General features: G+C 42.6%; 2 protein-coding genes and 3 non-coding genes across 5 annotated transcripts in view; all 5 read right to left on the minus strand.

The window, feature by feature from the left end:
* Window positions 1-3674: 3674 nt before the first annotated feature.
* rps4x (ribosomal protein S4 X-linked) lies at window positions 3675-8635 on the minus strand. The gene is made up of 7 exons (XM_031851430.1): window positions 8601-8635; window positions 7943-8020; window positions 7328-7508; window positions 5889-5986; window positions 4469-4640; window positions 4225-4382; window positions 3675-3814 (listed from the first exon to the last, which is right to left on the minus strand). Exons 1-7 carry the CDS (start codon window positions 8601-8603, stop codon window positions 3713-3715), a joined length of 792 nt encoding a protein of 263 aa, XP_031707290.1. The 5' UTR covers window positions 8604-8635; the 3' UTR covers window positions 3675-3712.
* Window positions 4068-4139, minus strand: LOC116385852 (small nucleolar RNA SNORD61). The gene has a single exon (XR_004212913.1). It is a non-coding gene; the product is annotated as a small nucleolar RNA SNORD61 (small nucleolar RNA).
* LOC116385851 (small nucleolar RNA SNORD61) lies at window positions 5416-5487 on the minus strand. Its single transcript, XR_004212912.1, has one exon. It is a non-coding gene; the product is annotated as a small nucleolar RNA SNORD61 (small nucleolar RNA).
* LOC116385853 (small nucleolar RNA SNORD61) lies at window positions 7143-7219 on the minus strand. Its single transcript, XR_004212914.1, has one exon. It is a non-coding gene; the product is annotated as a small nucleolar RNA SNORD61 (small nucleolar RNA).
* A 2874-nt stretch (window positions 8636-11509) lies between the features above and the next one.
* cited1 (Cbp/p300-interacting transactivator, with Glu/Asp-rich carboxy-terminal domain, 1) overlaps window positions 11510-15853 on the minus strand; it is a 6638-nt gene continuing 2294 nt past the window's right edge. Inside the window, exon 2 of the mRNA XM_031850621.1 lies at window positions 11510-14963. Within this exon, the coding sequence (XP_031706481.1) occupies window positions 14377-14943 (567 nt within the window). The 5' untranslated portion in view covers window positions 14944-14963 and the 3' untranslated portion in view covers window positions 11510-14376. The remainder of the gene's footprint in view (window positions 14964-15853) is intronic.

The raw sequence follows: 15853 nt of genomic DNA on the forward strand, positions 1-15853 counted from the left end.
AGGTTGGAAACAGCTGCTTTATTTAATTGAGATTAAAATGTATATTTCCTGCATTGGGTTGCACCATGAATCCATCACCTTCTGGAGTTCTAACAAGCTAGTTTCAAACTTATGATTCACCAAAACTGAGCTGTGTTATTAAAATGTATGAAATGTCTTCAGGCTGCTGGTAAACATCTGTAACGGTGAGTCATGTAAACAGGAAGTGACTGCAGCATCATGAGCTGTGACAGAAGCTCCTGAAATAAGTTTCACGTTCATTTATCTTTGTAAATGTAGACGTTATGTTGTTTTATGGAAGCACGTCAGTCAAATATTATCTGAATATTCATATTTATGTTATATTTGAAACCAGAATTAAAGAAGCAAAAGCTAACAACTAATCAACAATTCAAACCGCACCTGAGCCCTGCATTATAGCAGCACGTCTGTCAGGACTGAGGATCAGTTGTTAGATCCAATACACTCGTTAGTTTTATCTTTAAGTCACGCCTGACGTCGGTATCGACCGAGTTCTGGTCTCGTTATCGGCACCGGAAACAGTCCGAAAGGTGCATCTCCAGATGAAAGGATGACGACGATACCTGTATGTTTGTAGCAGCTTTAAAAACAGAGTTTACAAAGTGCTTTGACAGACAAAGCAAAAAAAAGTTACAATTAAAACGCAAATAAAACGGTTAAAATAGATAAAAACAATAAAAGCAGTAAAAAGAGATTTAATAAGTGATTGAACAGCCTGATCGACACCCAACATCTAACTCATACATTTAGGATATCCTGTAATGCAAACGCCTCGTGTGTGATGAACTAAGAGCAGCATGAACACGTTAACTGCACACGTTTTAATGTCGTCTACTTCCTGCTCTCTGTTTAATCCTCTGTGAGATAATTAAACATTTGGGTTTTCTGCATGTTTCTCTCTGCAGCTCAGTTTCTTCTGCTTTTCTCACCATCCAGCCAAACGCACTTCAAAGCCTCCACAGTGTGTGTGTGTGTGTGTGTGAGAGAGAATCAAATGTGATTGTTGCTCTGCTCACCAGGGGGATGCAGAGCAGGACCAGAGCGTCTGGCGAGTCTCATATTTCAAATGTTCAAAGACTGTTTGTACAGAACTGGTCACAGGCCTGTAAAATATATATTTAAATATTTAATTTTTTTAACCGGGGACAACGCTGACACTTCTGATTTCCGAAACGTATTTTATCTGCCGTTTCATTACCTCACAGATGTTTCCACTACGTCTCAGAGGTACATATTGTACTTTTTACTCCACTACATGATCACAAAGCTGTTTGATCCTTTTAGAGATACGAGGTTCTCACAGGACGCTACAAACATGATCTCATAGAACATGATGCATCGATGGAGATTAAACCAGTTAAAAACATGCAGCGTGCACATTAATGCAGCAGCACATATAACAGAGAAACATTGGGGATATTTGACTGCACGACGACTACTTCTATTCTAGATGTAGCTGCTAAAACATTGTACTTGTACTGGGGTATCTTCAGTGTGGTTGTAGTACTTTTACTCTAGTGTACTTCTGAATACACCAGACTCACTGTCCTCACCGCTCACTGCCAAAAAACAACGGATTGCTGTCCTGAACAGTGTCAGAGAGAGCAGACGGTCATGGGAGTGAGACACACACACACACACACACACACACACACACACACACACACACACACACACACACACACACACACACTCCTGCTGTGTGTGTGTTGTTATGGTATGAATCATGTGTTTTGGGGGGCGGGGTTGGAAACAGAAGTCACGGGAGAGAAGGGCAGCATTTTCACACACACACACACACACACACACACACACACACACAGTGTGTTGGGCCAGGTTTCTGCAGTGCAGAGCAGGCTGTTTCCCAGCAGTCACCATATGGACTGGTACTGAAGTCCGAACACAGAGATGGAGGGATAGAGGAGGAGAGAGAAAGGGAGGGAGGGAGGGATTAATGTAGGAAGAAGAGGATGATGGGGAGGAAAGGCTGCATGGGAAGGTAGAAAGACTGGTGAGAAGGAAAGTGAGGAAGGAGGGAGGGAAGTTTAGGCAGCAAATAAGGATGAAAGGAAAGGATGGAAGGTAGGAAGGAGGAGGTAGGAATTATTGAGAGAAGTAAAGGATTTGGGGAAGGATGCTAGGACTCAGAGGAGGATGAGGAAGGAGAAAGGGTAGTTAGGAGGGACAGACCAAAATATTTAGAGAAGGATGTAGGAATCAATTTGAGGAAGCAAGGACGTAAGGTGGGAACTGTTTAGCGAAGGATGAAAGAGGGAGGTAGGAAAGATTGACAAAAGGAGGAGGAACAAAATCATGGACGGATGCAAAGAAGGACGAAGTGAGAAGGAAAGGTAGACGGAGGGATAGGATGGTAGGAATCAATCTGAGGAAGGAAGGAGGTCATGGAGGATGGAAGATGGGAAGAAGGTAAAAAGAGGTAGCTAGGAAAGAGATGGTAGGAATCAATGCAGGTAAGGAAGGATGTGAGGGGGCCAGAAAAGAGGAGCGATCTAAATAATGAAAGGAAAGATGCAAAGAGGTAAGGGAAGTATGAGAGGACGAGGTAAGGAGGGATCTAGGACACTAGGATGGTAGGAAAGACGAGAAGTAAGATGGATAGAGCAGGAGATAGGAAAGGTGAGAAGGAAAAGTGGACAGGGAAAGAAAGATGGAGGTAAAAAAAAAAAAAAATGAGTGAGAGGAAAGAAAAAGAAGCTGAGGGAAGGAGACAGAAGGGAGCAAATGTAAGAAAGGACAGATGGAAAGAAGGAAGGAAAGCAACAGAGGGATAGGAAACAGAAGGTAGGAGAGGATTACACAGGACGAGACGAGAGAAAGGAAAGAGGGATTAAGAGGACAGATGGATGCATCATGATGGAAAGACCAGAGGAAGGAGGGATTAAGGAGGGAGGATGAGCTGCCTCCAGGTGAGAGACGGATCGCTGGTTCATTTACCAGCAGAGCTCACGTAAAACAAACTAATGATTGATAGAAATATAACTTTGTTTTGTCTCTTTACCGGACAATAAACTAAACTACTCTTCATAATGAACTGATATTTAAGATAAATCCAAAATGAATTCCTTTAATATCTCGTTAAAATAAAAAGGATTCCCTCTAAAGTTAAGGTTTTTAATGAAAGGTTTGTGCGTTTCATTCACCGATTGAAGCACAACTTAAGAGGAAATGATTTTTTTTTTTTAAATAAAGTTGTTATAAAGACGTCAATTTAGAGCAAAAACCTCCAAAGAACCTTGAGTGAGTCTCCAGCGTCACTTTCCCACCTGGTTTAAACTCCTACCTGGTCCTGGATCAGCATTCTTGAGATGTTGCCAACAAGTATGACCAAAAGTATTTACATCAAAATATACTTAAAGTACAAGAAAGTAAAAGTTCTCATGAAAAAGGATCCATTTCAGTAAAATATTTGATAAATCAGAGAAGTGACTCAGCTTATTATTTTACTGTGCACTGCTCGTGAATTATATTAATCAATAAATTATTGTTTATCAATAATACAGTTGAAGCGAATTTGAATAAAAATGCATCAAACAGCCATTTACACCCTCTTCCCTGCAGACGTTCAGCAGGAAGTCTCCGGTGTGACGAATGTTAATGAAGGAGAATAAAAACCAGAACAACAAGCGAGTGTTTTTGTAAATAACAGTTTTATTTTCTGCCCTTCGCGTGTTTAGCTGCTGCCCTGCTTGGCGGCCAGCCTCTTGTCTCTCTCCTCAGCGATGGTCAGACGGATTCCCTTTCCTCTGGGCAGGGACACCCACGGCTTGTTGCCCTGGAGGGGAGGAAGGGGGCGGGGACAAGGTGGGAAAGGGGGCGGTACATAATTAGAAAGGGGCGGAGACAAGAATGCAGGTTGAACCCGTGAACGCTGCAGCATCTCTTCACTATTTATCGGGATTGGATATTTAAAATCTTTCATATCTTAGTAACAATAAAAGCACGTTTCTGGTAATTCAATAAATGTATAATAAGATATATTAAATAAAGTGTTTAAAAAGATGAATTTGTGACGCGTTGTAGTCGAGGAGCTCAGAACTTCTTAGAGGAATTGGTAGTTTATTTTCACCGCTGATCAAAACCAAAAACATCATCACTGCTCCGCCTGAATAAAATAAACGAGTGAACTTGTAGGAGTCTCACTGTTACATCCACAGACTGCAGAACGCTGCTACTCTTCCTCACCTTGCCAATGATGAAGATGTTGGAGAGCCTGGTGGCGAAGTTGTTGCCCGTGCTGTCCTTGACGTGCACCACGTCGAAGGAGCCGGGGTGACGCTCCCGGTTGGTGATGATGCCGATACGCCCCAAGTTAGCGCCGCCGGTCACCATGCACAGGTTACCTGGAGGGAGAGGACGCCGTGTCAGGAGCGAGAGAACACGAAGCGCTCGTTCTTAATGTGCGAGCGGCGGCGGCTGAGGAACCTACTGGTGTCGAACTTGATGAAGTCGGTGATCTTGCCGGTGTCCAGGTCGATGCGGACGGTGTCGTTGACCTTAATCAGGGGGTCGGGGTAGCGGATGGTGCGGGCGTCGTGGGTCACCAGGTGGGGGATTCCCTTGGTGCCGACCATGAGCTTCTTCACCTTGCACAGCTTGTACTGCGGGAGGAAGAGGAGGCGGGTTAGGAGAAGAACAAGGAGCGAGTTAACCCTGAAGTTCAGCCCGAGTTTCTCTGATTTGTTGTCACGCGACTGTTGGTCTCGGATGAGTCAATCACGGCTTCATAGTTGCTCTGAGGAGCTCAGAATTTAATGTTTTTAACAGAATCTGATTAAAGCAAACGGTTTATGTGGGACGAGATTTTAAATGAGAACATATAGAATAAAATGTGTTTGGTTAAATATCACAATTTTAAGCTTTGTTTTGGCAGCTTTTTCTGACGGAAGCGTTCTCACACACGATGTGTTCAAGGACTGTAGGAACGATGAAAATCTGACGATAATGGCTGTTTTTACAGCTTCTGGCTGTGATAAACGGTGTAGTTTTGGTTTAAAGACTTCATGAAAGAACAGAAATCTACTCTGTAGACAACATCTCACAACACAATAAATCAACCGTCTCTCTCTCACCTCCAGGAAACTACTTCATGGTGTTTTATTTTTATGGTCACTACAAATTTAAACTCTGCTCGTTTTAATGTTTTTATTTGCACTTGGATCAGTAGTCTTACTGTTTTATGAGTCTACTTCTGAGTACTTCATATACTACTTATGTTACCATTTTACTTCACATCTCATTCGTATACAGTTTATTTTATGTCACTTTGTGCCTTTAACTTCCACGACACCAGAAGTTTTGCACCGTAGGAGAAAAACAAAATAAAGTCAATAAGTGTTTAAAAAAAAGATGAATTTGTGACGTTTTGTAGTCGAGGAGCTCAGAACTTCTTAGAGGAATTGGTAGTTTATTTTCACTGCTGATCAAAACCAAAAATATCATCACTGCTCCGCCTGAATTCTGTCTCAAATTAGATGATAAAATAAGTGAATTTGTAGGTAAAACTTGAGTTTAGCTCTTAAATTCTGTGTAATTTAAATGACATCTGCCTGTTATTCTCCCCACAGCGGAGGACTTTAACCAGATTTGACCGAGAGGCAGAAACCAAATCCTTAAAAGCTCGTCTCAAATGCCGATTACACCCGTTAACAACCGTCTGAATCTCAAAACTCAGCTAGTAGAACATCCAGCAAGAAACTGACGACTGTGGTTTGTATTTCAAACAGGATGCTTTAAACCGTCTCCCCTTGTTTCCCGTCTTCTCTGCTTTCATATATATCTTAATGGTAGTGCTCGACCGTTGTGTCATTTTCCAAAAGCACCAATGAAGAAGTGCTTCTGTTTCTTACCTTGGCCTCCTCGGCGGTGATGCGGTGGACGGTGAAACGTCCCTTCACATCGTAGATCAGACGGAAATGCTCGCCGGTCTTCTCGATGCTGATCACATCTGGAAAAACACAAAAGGTCTTAACATCCAAATCATGCGTTTGTTTTAAATATTCCACCTGCAGGATTGTTCCCAATTTAAGGAGCTGCTGATGAGACGGTAACAACACTGGTTTACTGCCATCATGTCACGTTAATTTAAACCATTAACGCCGACACAAAAAGTCAGAAACACGACAGTATTCAGTCTATTCATTTCAACAATATGCAAATTACACAAACACAACATCTCATCTTATTTGACAACTTTCAGCCCACTCCAACAGTTGACTTTCTCCTCAAGCTACTAATTTATCCTCTTGGAATAAAACTCACCATGAGAAGACATGGCAACCCAACGTTGACAATTAATACCAAGATACACAAAAAGAGGCTGCTCCTGGGCCACAGCGTCGTGTGTTTGGTGTGTATAAATAGGCAGCGGTCAGCATGCTGCGATGCCTCCCTTGGATTTAGAAATTAAAAACACCACACCTCCACACGGAGGCTGTTTGCGAGTGTCAGGTATGAAAGAGTCTCGACGAAAACCATTAAATCCTCTGTTCAAGACAACACTCGTTTCGTTGCCATCTTAAATAAACATGACTGTTAATAAATGTAAGTGTTTAAGTTTAAGTGTGGTGAGAGTCTTCATACAAGACGCACTAAAAAACTATATTTTAAAAGAGCTTCTCACAGCAAAGACATGGACGGTGAAGCAGAATGTTTGTGTTTTTCAGAGCGAAGTACAAAAAGAAAAGGGCCAACCCCATAATATGCATCAAATCAACAAAGAGAGCAGTTTGCCCCTCAAATCTATAAGTGACGAGCTCACGTTGTCCCATCGGTTCTGTGGTGTCGGCAAATTGTCGCAAATAATCACGACTTCACCTTTACACATCTACCAAAACAACATCCCAGTGTGAATATGTGGACGCTCGACCCGTCAGACAACCAACTAGACGGTTACAGATCTGACAACCAAGACTGAAGAAGACTGAGCGAGGGAAAGTAAAGCCTCACATTTAGTCGACAAAAGTAGAAGAAACTTAAAGTCAAAGTCACACTTTGGAGGAAAACAGCAACTCTGCTCCGGCTCCACACCGCTCCCCTAACTAGTTTACGAGCTTCCAACAACCTCTGATAATAAGTTAAATACACAACAAGTGTTGTAGTTTGAGCTCAGAACTTCTTAGAGGAATTGGTTGTGTAGTTTCAGCTCATTGCTGATCAAAACCAAATATTTCATCACTGCTCCTCCGGCCTCCTAATAACCGACGGAAGCATCATTCACACTTTACAGACTCCTAATCTCAGAAACATCTGTAAATGTGAGCCGTACGGAGACGTCTGGTGAACTCACCCATGAATCCAGCGGGGTAGGTGATGTCGGTGCGGACCTTGCCGTCGATCTTGATGAACCTCTGCATGCAGATCTTCTTCACCTCGTCCCCGGTCAGGGCGTACTTCAGGCGGTTCCTCAGGAAGATGATGAGGGGCAGGCACTCCCTCAACTTGTGGGGCCCGGTGGAAGGACGAGGAGCCTGAGAACAACAACATGCGTTATCTTTAAGGATGCCCAACACCAAATAACCTCCTTTAAAAAACTAGATTATAAGGTTCATTCTGTGATGTTAAATAACAGTTAGCTGGTGATGATATTTAGGCGAGTGCATTAAAGTGAAGCTCACATGAGCCAGATGTTAGCATACATTCTATTATAACGCTAACACCTGTCGGTCATATTCAAGTATAAATGGCCTTTAGTAAAGAGACAAACATGTATTCTGGTACATATTATATATACACAATAAAGCATAAATGAGCAAACTCCTGTTTTTATAACGTATATAGAACATTTTACATGCGACTCCCAACATGCAAAACTATCTTACAGCTGAAACAACAACGTTTGCAAAGACATAACTAAACAATATATTAAAAAAGGTATAAAGTAGTACAATAAAATGTGACTTACGAAAACTCCAGTGAGCTTGTCAAGCATCCAGTGCTTTGGCGCTGCGACGCGCTTCAGATGCTTCTTCGGACCTCTTGCCTGGAGAAAGAAGGATAAATATACGGGTTAACTGACGGAGCAACAACCGAGAAAACAACAAGAACCGTGGATGTATGTTTAGCGGAGTGTGCGAGGCTGGAGACCCCGGGAAAGAGAGAGTAAACTCGGATCAGTGCTGTTAGCATGGCATGCTAACGTGGCATGTTAACCATAGGAATGAATGGCGATTAGCTGCGGCCTATCCATGCTAACGTTAGCACACGTTGAGCAGAATATATTTAAGGCTTTATACATTATTTCACTTTTACAACGTGCTGCGACACATGTTCACAAGTATCATTATGCCGCGAATTTAAGAGCGACGCTTCAAACACTGAAGAGTAGTTGTCCGTTAATTTAGATAGCTACGGCCAAGCTAACAAGCCGTGAGGGGTGAGATACCTTTTTTTAAATCATCAATATAGAGGAACCATCGATGCTTCTGGTTACAATTTAGACATCGATCGTTTGATAAGACGTGGGATTTCAACCTAGGACGTGTATTTTGGCGATATTACAGCAGCAAAAAGTGATGTTTAGTGATTATTTCAGAGAGGAATCGTGAGGAGGAACAGCTCACCATGTTGGAGTCTGCGCGGAAAAGGACCAGCCGGCTTCCGGTTTAGAATGATATGGCCGACTATGGCAGACTGGGAGGGACAAAAGTACGGAAAGTCGCAATATCAATACCGAATACTCATCAAGCGGTTTTGTGTACTATCGATATGTTTTATCTGTACTACTCAGTGTAGGAAGTATTTTAATTACTTGATATACTGCATATACAATATACTGGAGATAATAATATATCATTATGAATTGCAAAGTAACTGAAACTTTCACAATAAATGTAGTGGAGTAAAAGTTTAAATGTTTACCACCAAAATATAGTAGAGTATAAGTATAAATTACAAGTATATATATGATGTATGATTCTGAAATATCAATATGCAGAATGAGTCCTTTTTCTTTTGGTGCTTTTAAGTGTAATGCTAATACTTTTACTTGAGTAAGATTTAGAATGCAGGACTTTTACTTTAGTACTTGTACACTGTAGTATTTCCACTTTTACTAGAAGAACTATGGAAGCCTATGGAAGCCCATTTCCACTGGCAAAAAAAAAAAAAAAAAAAAAAAAAAAGAATTCTAATTATTATTATTATGCTGGCGGAAAAATGTAAAAAAAACAAACTGATTTTTTTATATTTTACTTTTTTTCCACCAGCATAAAAAAAAATTAAAAAATGCACCAACACTTTTGGTGCATCCACCTGTAACCATAACTGACCAGATGTTTCCAGTTGCAAAGTAGAAAGTCTAAATGATGAGTCATAGAAGCAGCTCTTCATAGGTTTCCCTACATTTGACATATACATGGATTGTGAGTACATTGAAGACTTCTTTAAACGTGGCTTTACAACAGATGAAATACTTCAATTGTTGATGTTTCACATGGATTGTACTGAGCAAACGCACCCTTCAATAGAATTTTAAGCAAGAAGCAGCTCTGGAGTATAAAGAATGAAACCAATGTGGCTGAGGTGAAGACCTTCAATAAACAGCAACTGGAACTTTTTTTTTTTTTTTTTTGGATGGCAGAAAAAAAATAATAAAATTTAAAAATTTAAAAAAATAATAAAAATCTTTTTTTTCTTTTTTCTGACAGCCAAAAAAAAAATAAAAAAAATCTAACTTTAAAAAAAAGAAATAAAAAAAGCTTAAAATTGTATTCAAGGGTGCGTTTACTCAGTACAATCCATGTGAAACATCAAGCTATTGAAGTATTTCATCTGTTGTAAAGACACGTTTAGAGAAGTCTTCAATGTACTCACAAGCATGTATATGTCAAATGTAGAGTAACCTATGAAAAAAAGTGTTAAGTGTGAAAACTCACCTCTTCAAGAAGGCTTCCACTTAGCACTTACTTGCCATTTATTGTATTCATACTAGTTTGTTGCACTTATTGTATTAGTTTGTTTCTGCACTGTACTTTTGCACTGGTTTATGCTCTTAGATGCTTGTTTTTAAAAGGAGATGCACTTGTGACTTCTGGTGACTAGTAGTTCTCTTGAATACTATGTTGAATACACTTATTGTAAGTCGCTTTGGATAAAAGCATCTGCTAAATTACTGTAATGTAATGTAATGTAACAAATCACTTCTTTGAAATGAAGCACTCCAAAACAGTTTTTAAACTCAACAGAAATAACTAAAATAAAGTTCATAAAGTTATTATAAACTTGTTACTGAATTACACACAGAGTTGTAAAACGTACTTAGACATAAAAGGTATTGTTGGTGATTAACCACGTTGTATTTACCATCACATGCCAGCAGATGGAAGCCTTGTGCAATAATGTTGAGAGACGTACTCTTTATTCAGTATTTTGACTATTAAAGAGCTTTGATTGGACACATATGCAGCAGTTAATCTCTATCCCAGCCCTCAACGTGTTACTATATTGTTGCACATTTTATTTAAAGCACATGTATCTGTTGATGTCGTTAAACTCAACACACCTGTGTTAATGGAAAAACCTTTAGAATTCATGTTTGCTAAAGTTCAGCTAAAGTCTGTCTTCTGTTTCAATGAAGAACATTCACACCAGCTCATTTTTCATTGTCTTTATTCCGCCCCCCCCCCCCAAAACTCAGAGCCGTAACAAAAATACAAGCATTTTTTTTAATATGATCTCAGTCATTTACATATTCATATAGATGTACAAGTGAGAGCCGGTGAGCAAAAGTGCTTAAAAATCATCTTTGAATAATATTCATTTAATAAGAAAAGACAAGAGACGAACACAATAAGACTCAAATCTACAGGTTTAAACGTAAATATGATGAAATAAAAATGAATAAATCAGTGCAGAGTCTCCTTCGGTCTCACAAGGTGAGTTGGACGTTGTCATCGCTGTGGAGAGACGAGACCTGTACCGTCGACCCTCTAACACATATATCACTGCTCACGTCGGAGGCTTTCACAGGCCTTCATGTGGGGGAACATTGTTCATGACCCCGAGGCCCGGCGGGCCACAAATCACCGCTGTCACCAGGGAACCTGTAAATCCACTTCACCCGCTGCCGGGACCGCTAAGGTTTATACGTGGACGTAGAAGTCAGGACGAGCCTCGTCCTCCGAAAGATCGTTTCAATCTGAATAGAGAACGCTTGTTTATCCCTGCCATCGTGGAAATGGGCTATTTATCGTCTTTATAGATTGGGGGGCCAGCAAGACTGACAGACCCTTAAAGTTGTTGTTTAGTCTCTTTTTGTTGTTGTTTTGTGTCTCTTTGTGGACATCTTTAGTCTCTTTGTAGTTGTTTTGAATCTCTTCATGGTCATTTTGTGCATCTTTGTGTTCATTTTGTGGCTTTGTAATAGTTTTTTGTCTATTTGTAGTTGTTTTGTGTCTCTTTGTGGTCATATTCTGTCTTTTTGCATTTATTTTTATGTGTCTTTGTGGTTGTTTTGTGTCTCTTTGTAATTGTTTTGGTCTTTTTGTCGTTGTTTGGCGTCTCTTTTCAGTTGTTTTGGTGTCTTTGTGTTTATTTTGTGTAAATTTATAGCAATGTTGTGTCTCTCCAAGGTTGTTATACCAATTTTCACAGTCGTTGTGAGCTCCTTTGTGTCTCTTTTTAGCTGTTTTGGTCTCTTTGAAGTATTTTTGTGTCTCTTAGCTGTTCTGATGATTCTTTGCCATCATTTTGAGTCTCTTCCTGGTCGGTACACGTCTTTTTTACTGATATTTTGTCGATGGCCTGTGGTATTTCGAAGCTAAATTGAAAGCGGAAAAGAGGAATATTTTTGCATGGAGCTCAGTTTTAGTCATCAGACACCAGATAGCTGTGAGGTATATTTTGGTTCAAAAGGTCTCTGCCGGGGTTAATCTGCAATATCGGGCGTGAAGGAGAAGAGGAAATGAAACCCCAGATGATTCAAACATCTCGACCAGGCAACTTCTCAGAGGAGGAGGAGGAGGAGGAGGAGGAGGGTGGGGGGTGCTCCATACAGCAACAATAACATTCACTCAGCTGGGATCAAGGCTGGACCACGAAACAAGACACACACACACACACGAGGAACTTTAAAACAATGTTGAGCAGATGGAAACAAACACGAGACTTTCTGTAATTTGAAGAATGTTATTTTGACCCGCTTAGTCGACGAGACGGGCCGGAAAACCAGAATCAGTGCGTCTGTCTTTTGGATTTGGGGGCGATGAGAAGCGTCTCTCAGTAAAGTGGTAAATTTCCTGCTAAATCCCTTTTTTTAAAGTAGAGAATTCTGTCAAATTACTCATCAATCACTGCTTCTCGCGTTTCATTTAGGAAAGAAAAAGGAAGTTGAATTACAGTAACCGAGACTCCAATCGACATCAACAACTGTCATTAGGCAGCGTGTGTGTGTGCAGACAAAATAGCCGGCTTGTTGAGGAACTGTGTGTAAGCTGACCCGTCTGTATCTAAATAAATGAACAAGGCACGGCGCGTTGTTTTCCCACCGCCATGTGGTCTTCCTGCTGCTCAGAGTTTCCCCCTCACACACACTTCCATCTCCAGACCTGCAGACGCTCTTATCTCTTTTCAAACAGCCCCAATAACCCGTGAAGTCTGTGTGTAACTGAACAAGTGCCGGTTTCACGGCTGCTTCTCCCGTTTCCATGCTGTAACACCATCCCCAACGCTCCTGTGTGTGTGTGTGTGTGTGTGGCAGGGGTTTATTTTCGAGGCCTTTGTATAGCCCGCCGCTATAGTTTGGTGTGTGTACGTATATATATATATATATATATATAGAGTATATGTATGCAGGTGTGTTATTTCATGTGTGCGTGGTCCAAGAGGAGACCCACAATGCCCAGGATGACAGACACGGCAGGTTGAGGTGAAAGGCCTTTGTTGCCGTCGCACGGTTCGAGCCCCCGTCTCTTCTTACCACAACAGATATACAGGTCAGAGCCCCCATGCTGGCATGCAACCATCCACAGGAGGAGCCAGCACGGTGCAGCTCCTATAGGTGGGCGAGAGGTGGAGGGGTGGGTGTCAATTTAAACCCCGGGGACACGACGCCTGGTAGGTGGAGAGTTGACTTTACCTACGAGACACAGTAGAGACGCAGTAGAGACGCAGTAGAGACGCAGTAAGGAAGTAAGGACGAACAGAAACTGGTAGCTAATGATGCTAACATGTTAGCCGCGAGCAGTAATAGCATCTGAAAGCTCTGCAGAAAGCAAAACCACAGTGTGTGTGTGTGTGTGTGTGTGTGTTGTGTGCCTCCAGGTCAAATGATGGGGAAGTGTGGTGACAATAGGATCTTTTGAGGCTGGACAAACTCGTTTTGACACAAACATCTAAAGTGGTAAAACAGGAGAATCAAAAGGCAGGTGAATTTATCTCGTCTTGGAAGTCAACAACCTCGTAACCTCCATGTAGGAAGAAGTGCCATCAAGGATCACTGACACCAACCCGGGTCAGTGTTTGTCTTTTACAGAAAACAAAACATGTATCAGCGACTCACATGACCCAACAGAAGGCCTGCGTCGTTTTAATGTGGCTGTGCTCCGGAGCGGGAAACAGTCTCCTCCATTCAGGTCCCGTGCTCCGACTCCACGCCCCCCTTTGATCAAATTCATTACGCTCAGAGACGCGCTTACAGAAGCGCTCCTTGTCCAGACGTCCAGATGCATATCAGTCACTGTCTTAAATAACGTGTCCTGTGAATACGACTGGTTGAACTGAATTCAAACACACAAAAAGGAAAGAAAAGAGAAGAACATTGAGATAACCAGTTCTCAGACAATCGGTTTCTTTGTGAAGGCGAGAGACGGGAGTCTGTTTCCCGTGAGACCAGAGTCTGATATTGTGCATGAAGAAAACAGGAAACGTGGTGTTTGTCATCCTTCACGAATCTCCCCATGAAGTCCTCATTTTCCTAAAGTTGATCGAGAGAGAAGAACGCTAAGGAAAGTCCAACAGGTGTGCCGAAGTCATCGCTTCTGTTTGGTGTTCTGAAAGGTCTCCAAGCGTCCGCCGATCACCTTGTTTTACCAACGAAAAGAATCATTTAAATGGAAAAATAACAGAATGTGTGCGATGAGACTTCTTTATCCCACCAGGTTGGTTTTCAACCACCAGTTTCATCCTGGAAGAGACAAATTCACGACTGAATGGACCGAAAAACAGTTTGCTTTCTTTCTTTAAGCCTTCTTTTACTTTTCTGTTTGTCGGTCAGCGTCTCTTCAGTTTCCTCATTTGATCAAAGAAAGAAAGGGAGGAGAGAGAACCAAACAGAGGAGAGACAATCTCTTTGTCAAACAATCCGCGCTGCGTCTCGGTAGTTTCTGTCGTTCTCGTAGGTCAGCAACCGGCCGGCACGTCCGACATGAAATCGAACTCGTTCTGACCCAGCCAGAGCTCGGGCAGTTCGTTGGCTCGGTCCAAACCGAGCTCCACCACCAGCGACATGAGGACCTCCTCGTCCACGGGGTCAAAGTCGATAATTCCGCCGGCGGCGGAGCTTTGGTTCCCCATGCCGACGCCCATCCCGCCTCCACCGAGGCCTCCGGACGCCCCGAGGAGCTGGTTCCCCGCGCCCAGAGGCGAGGCCCCGAAGCCCCGCTGAGCGCCGCCAGGCGCCGGGTGTCCCGCCGAGGCCCCGGCGAGGTTCTGGTAGTGCGAGTTGAGCTTCTGCAGCTGCATGCTGGCGATGAGGTGGGGCCCCGTCTGTAGGCAGAAGGGCTGGGGTTTGGTGAGCGGGGCCGACGACAGAGACGACCCGGGCGGCGAGGCGGCGCCGGCGGACGGGGAGAACGGCGCGACGGAGGTCTTGGAGGACGGGTAGTGGAGCAGGGAGCTGAGCGGAGAGGAGGAGGAGAGGTCCTTCATCGCAGCGTGGGGGTTGCCAGGGAACAGCAGGGAGGTCATCACCAGGAAAACACCAGAACCTGCCGGAAGAAAGATGGAGATGTTACGCAAAATGTCATCAAAGTGGGACATGGAGGGGACGAGATGAACTCGTTAGAGAAACAGGCTCCATCATGGAAGACAAGAATTCACTGTAAACTGACACTAGAGAACCGTCAAACAGGAAATGTTTTCATAACTTTATTGTATGCTAATCTTTATTGTAGCATGGTTTCCTATATCTATATTTGATTCCATACCCTCAAAGAACATTCTCTTTATAAAAGTATGAAAACCTAAATGCATAATCAGCGTTTGGATGGTGAACTAAGTTTTCCAAAGGAAATAGTTTGACAATTTTGGAAATATATTCGCTTTCTTGCCGAGAGTTACTACCAGTTAAAAGTTCCTCACAGTAACTTTTAAATACTTCCACTCGCTAAAGAAAGGACGACAAATCACTGAAGTGGTCGTTAAACAGTGTTTCCTGACGAACACGCGGCTCCCTTCAGACCGCAACAACGACGGCGTTGTTGACTTAAGAGCGGCTTTACTCCAGTTCCTTTAAATCACCGGAGTCCTGGTCCTCTGAGAAACGCACAACGAGCCGAGCCGGTGACTGGGCGGCCGCATGACTAGTGTGTGTGTGTGTGTGTTCGCTTGATGTCTGTTTTTCCTCTTGACCTATTGAGCAGCAAATTAACCGTGAGAAGGCCTGTGGGTACTAACGGGGTTAGTGAGTGTTTATAGGACTGTGTGTGTGTGTGTGTGTGTGAATGGAGTTCCCAACACAACAGAGCCTTTGAGGATCTCAAAGAGTGATTGGGTCACATGGCAGGATAAATACATATGGGCACCGAGGACAGAGCATATGTCTGACCGTTTGTGTGTGTGTGTGTGTGGCTGAAATCCCTTTTGCAGAAAAACTCCG

The sequence above is a fragment of the Anarrhichthys ocellatus genome, unplaced genomic scaffold, assembly GCF_004355925.1.
Source record: "Anarrhichthys ocellatus isolate YVR2014 unplaced genomic scaffold, GSC_Weel_1.0 scaffold11, whole genome shotgun sequence".
In the NCBI taxonomy this organism is placed as follows: Eukaryota; Metazoa; Chordata; class Actinopteri; order Perciformes; family Anarhichadidae; genus Anarrhichthys; species Anarrhichthys ocellatus.

Excerpts from the sequence above, each read along its gene's own strand:
- rps4x (XM_031851430.1), bottom strand. Across the intron at positions 4,641-5,888 it reads TCACCGCCGAGGAGGCCAAG|TACAAGCTGTGCAAGGTGAA; the intron begins GTAAGAAACAGA and ends TTCCTCCCGCAG. Across the intron at positions 3,815-4,224 it reads ACATCTTCATCATTGGCAAG|GGCAACAAGCCGTGGGTGTC; the intron begins GTGAGGAAGAGT and ends CCTCCCCTCCAG.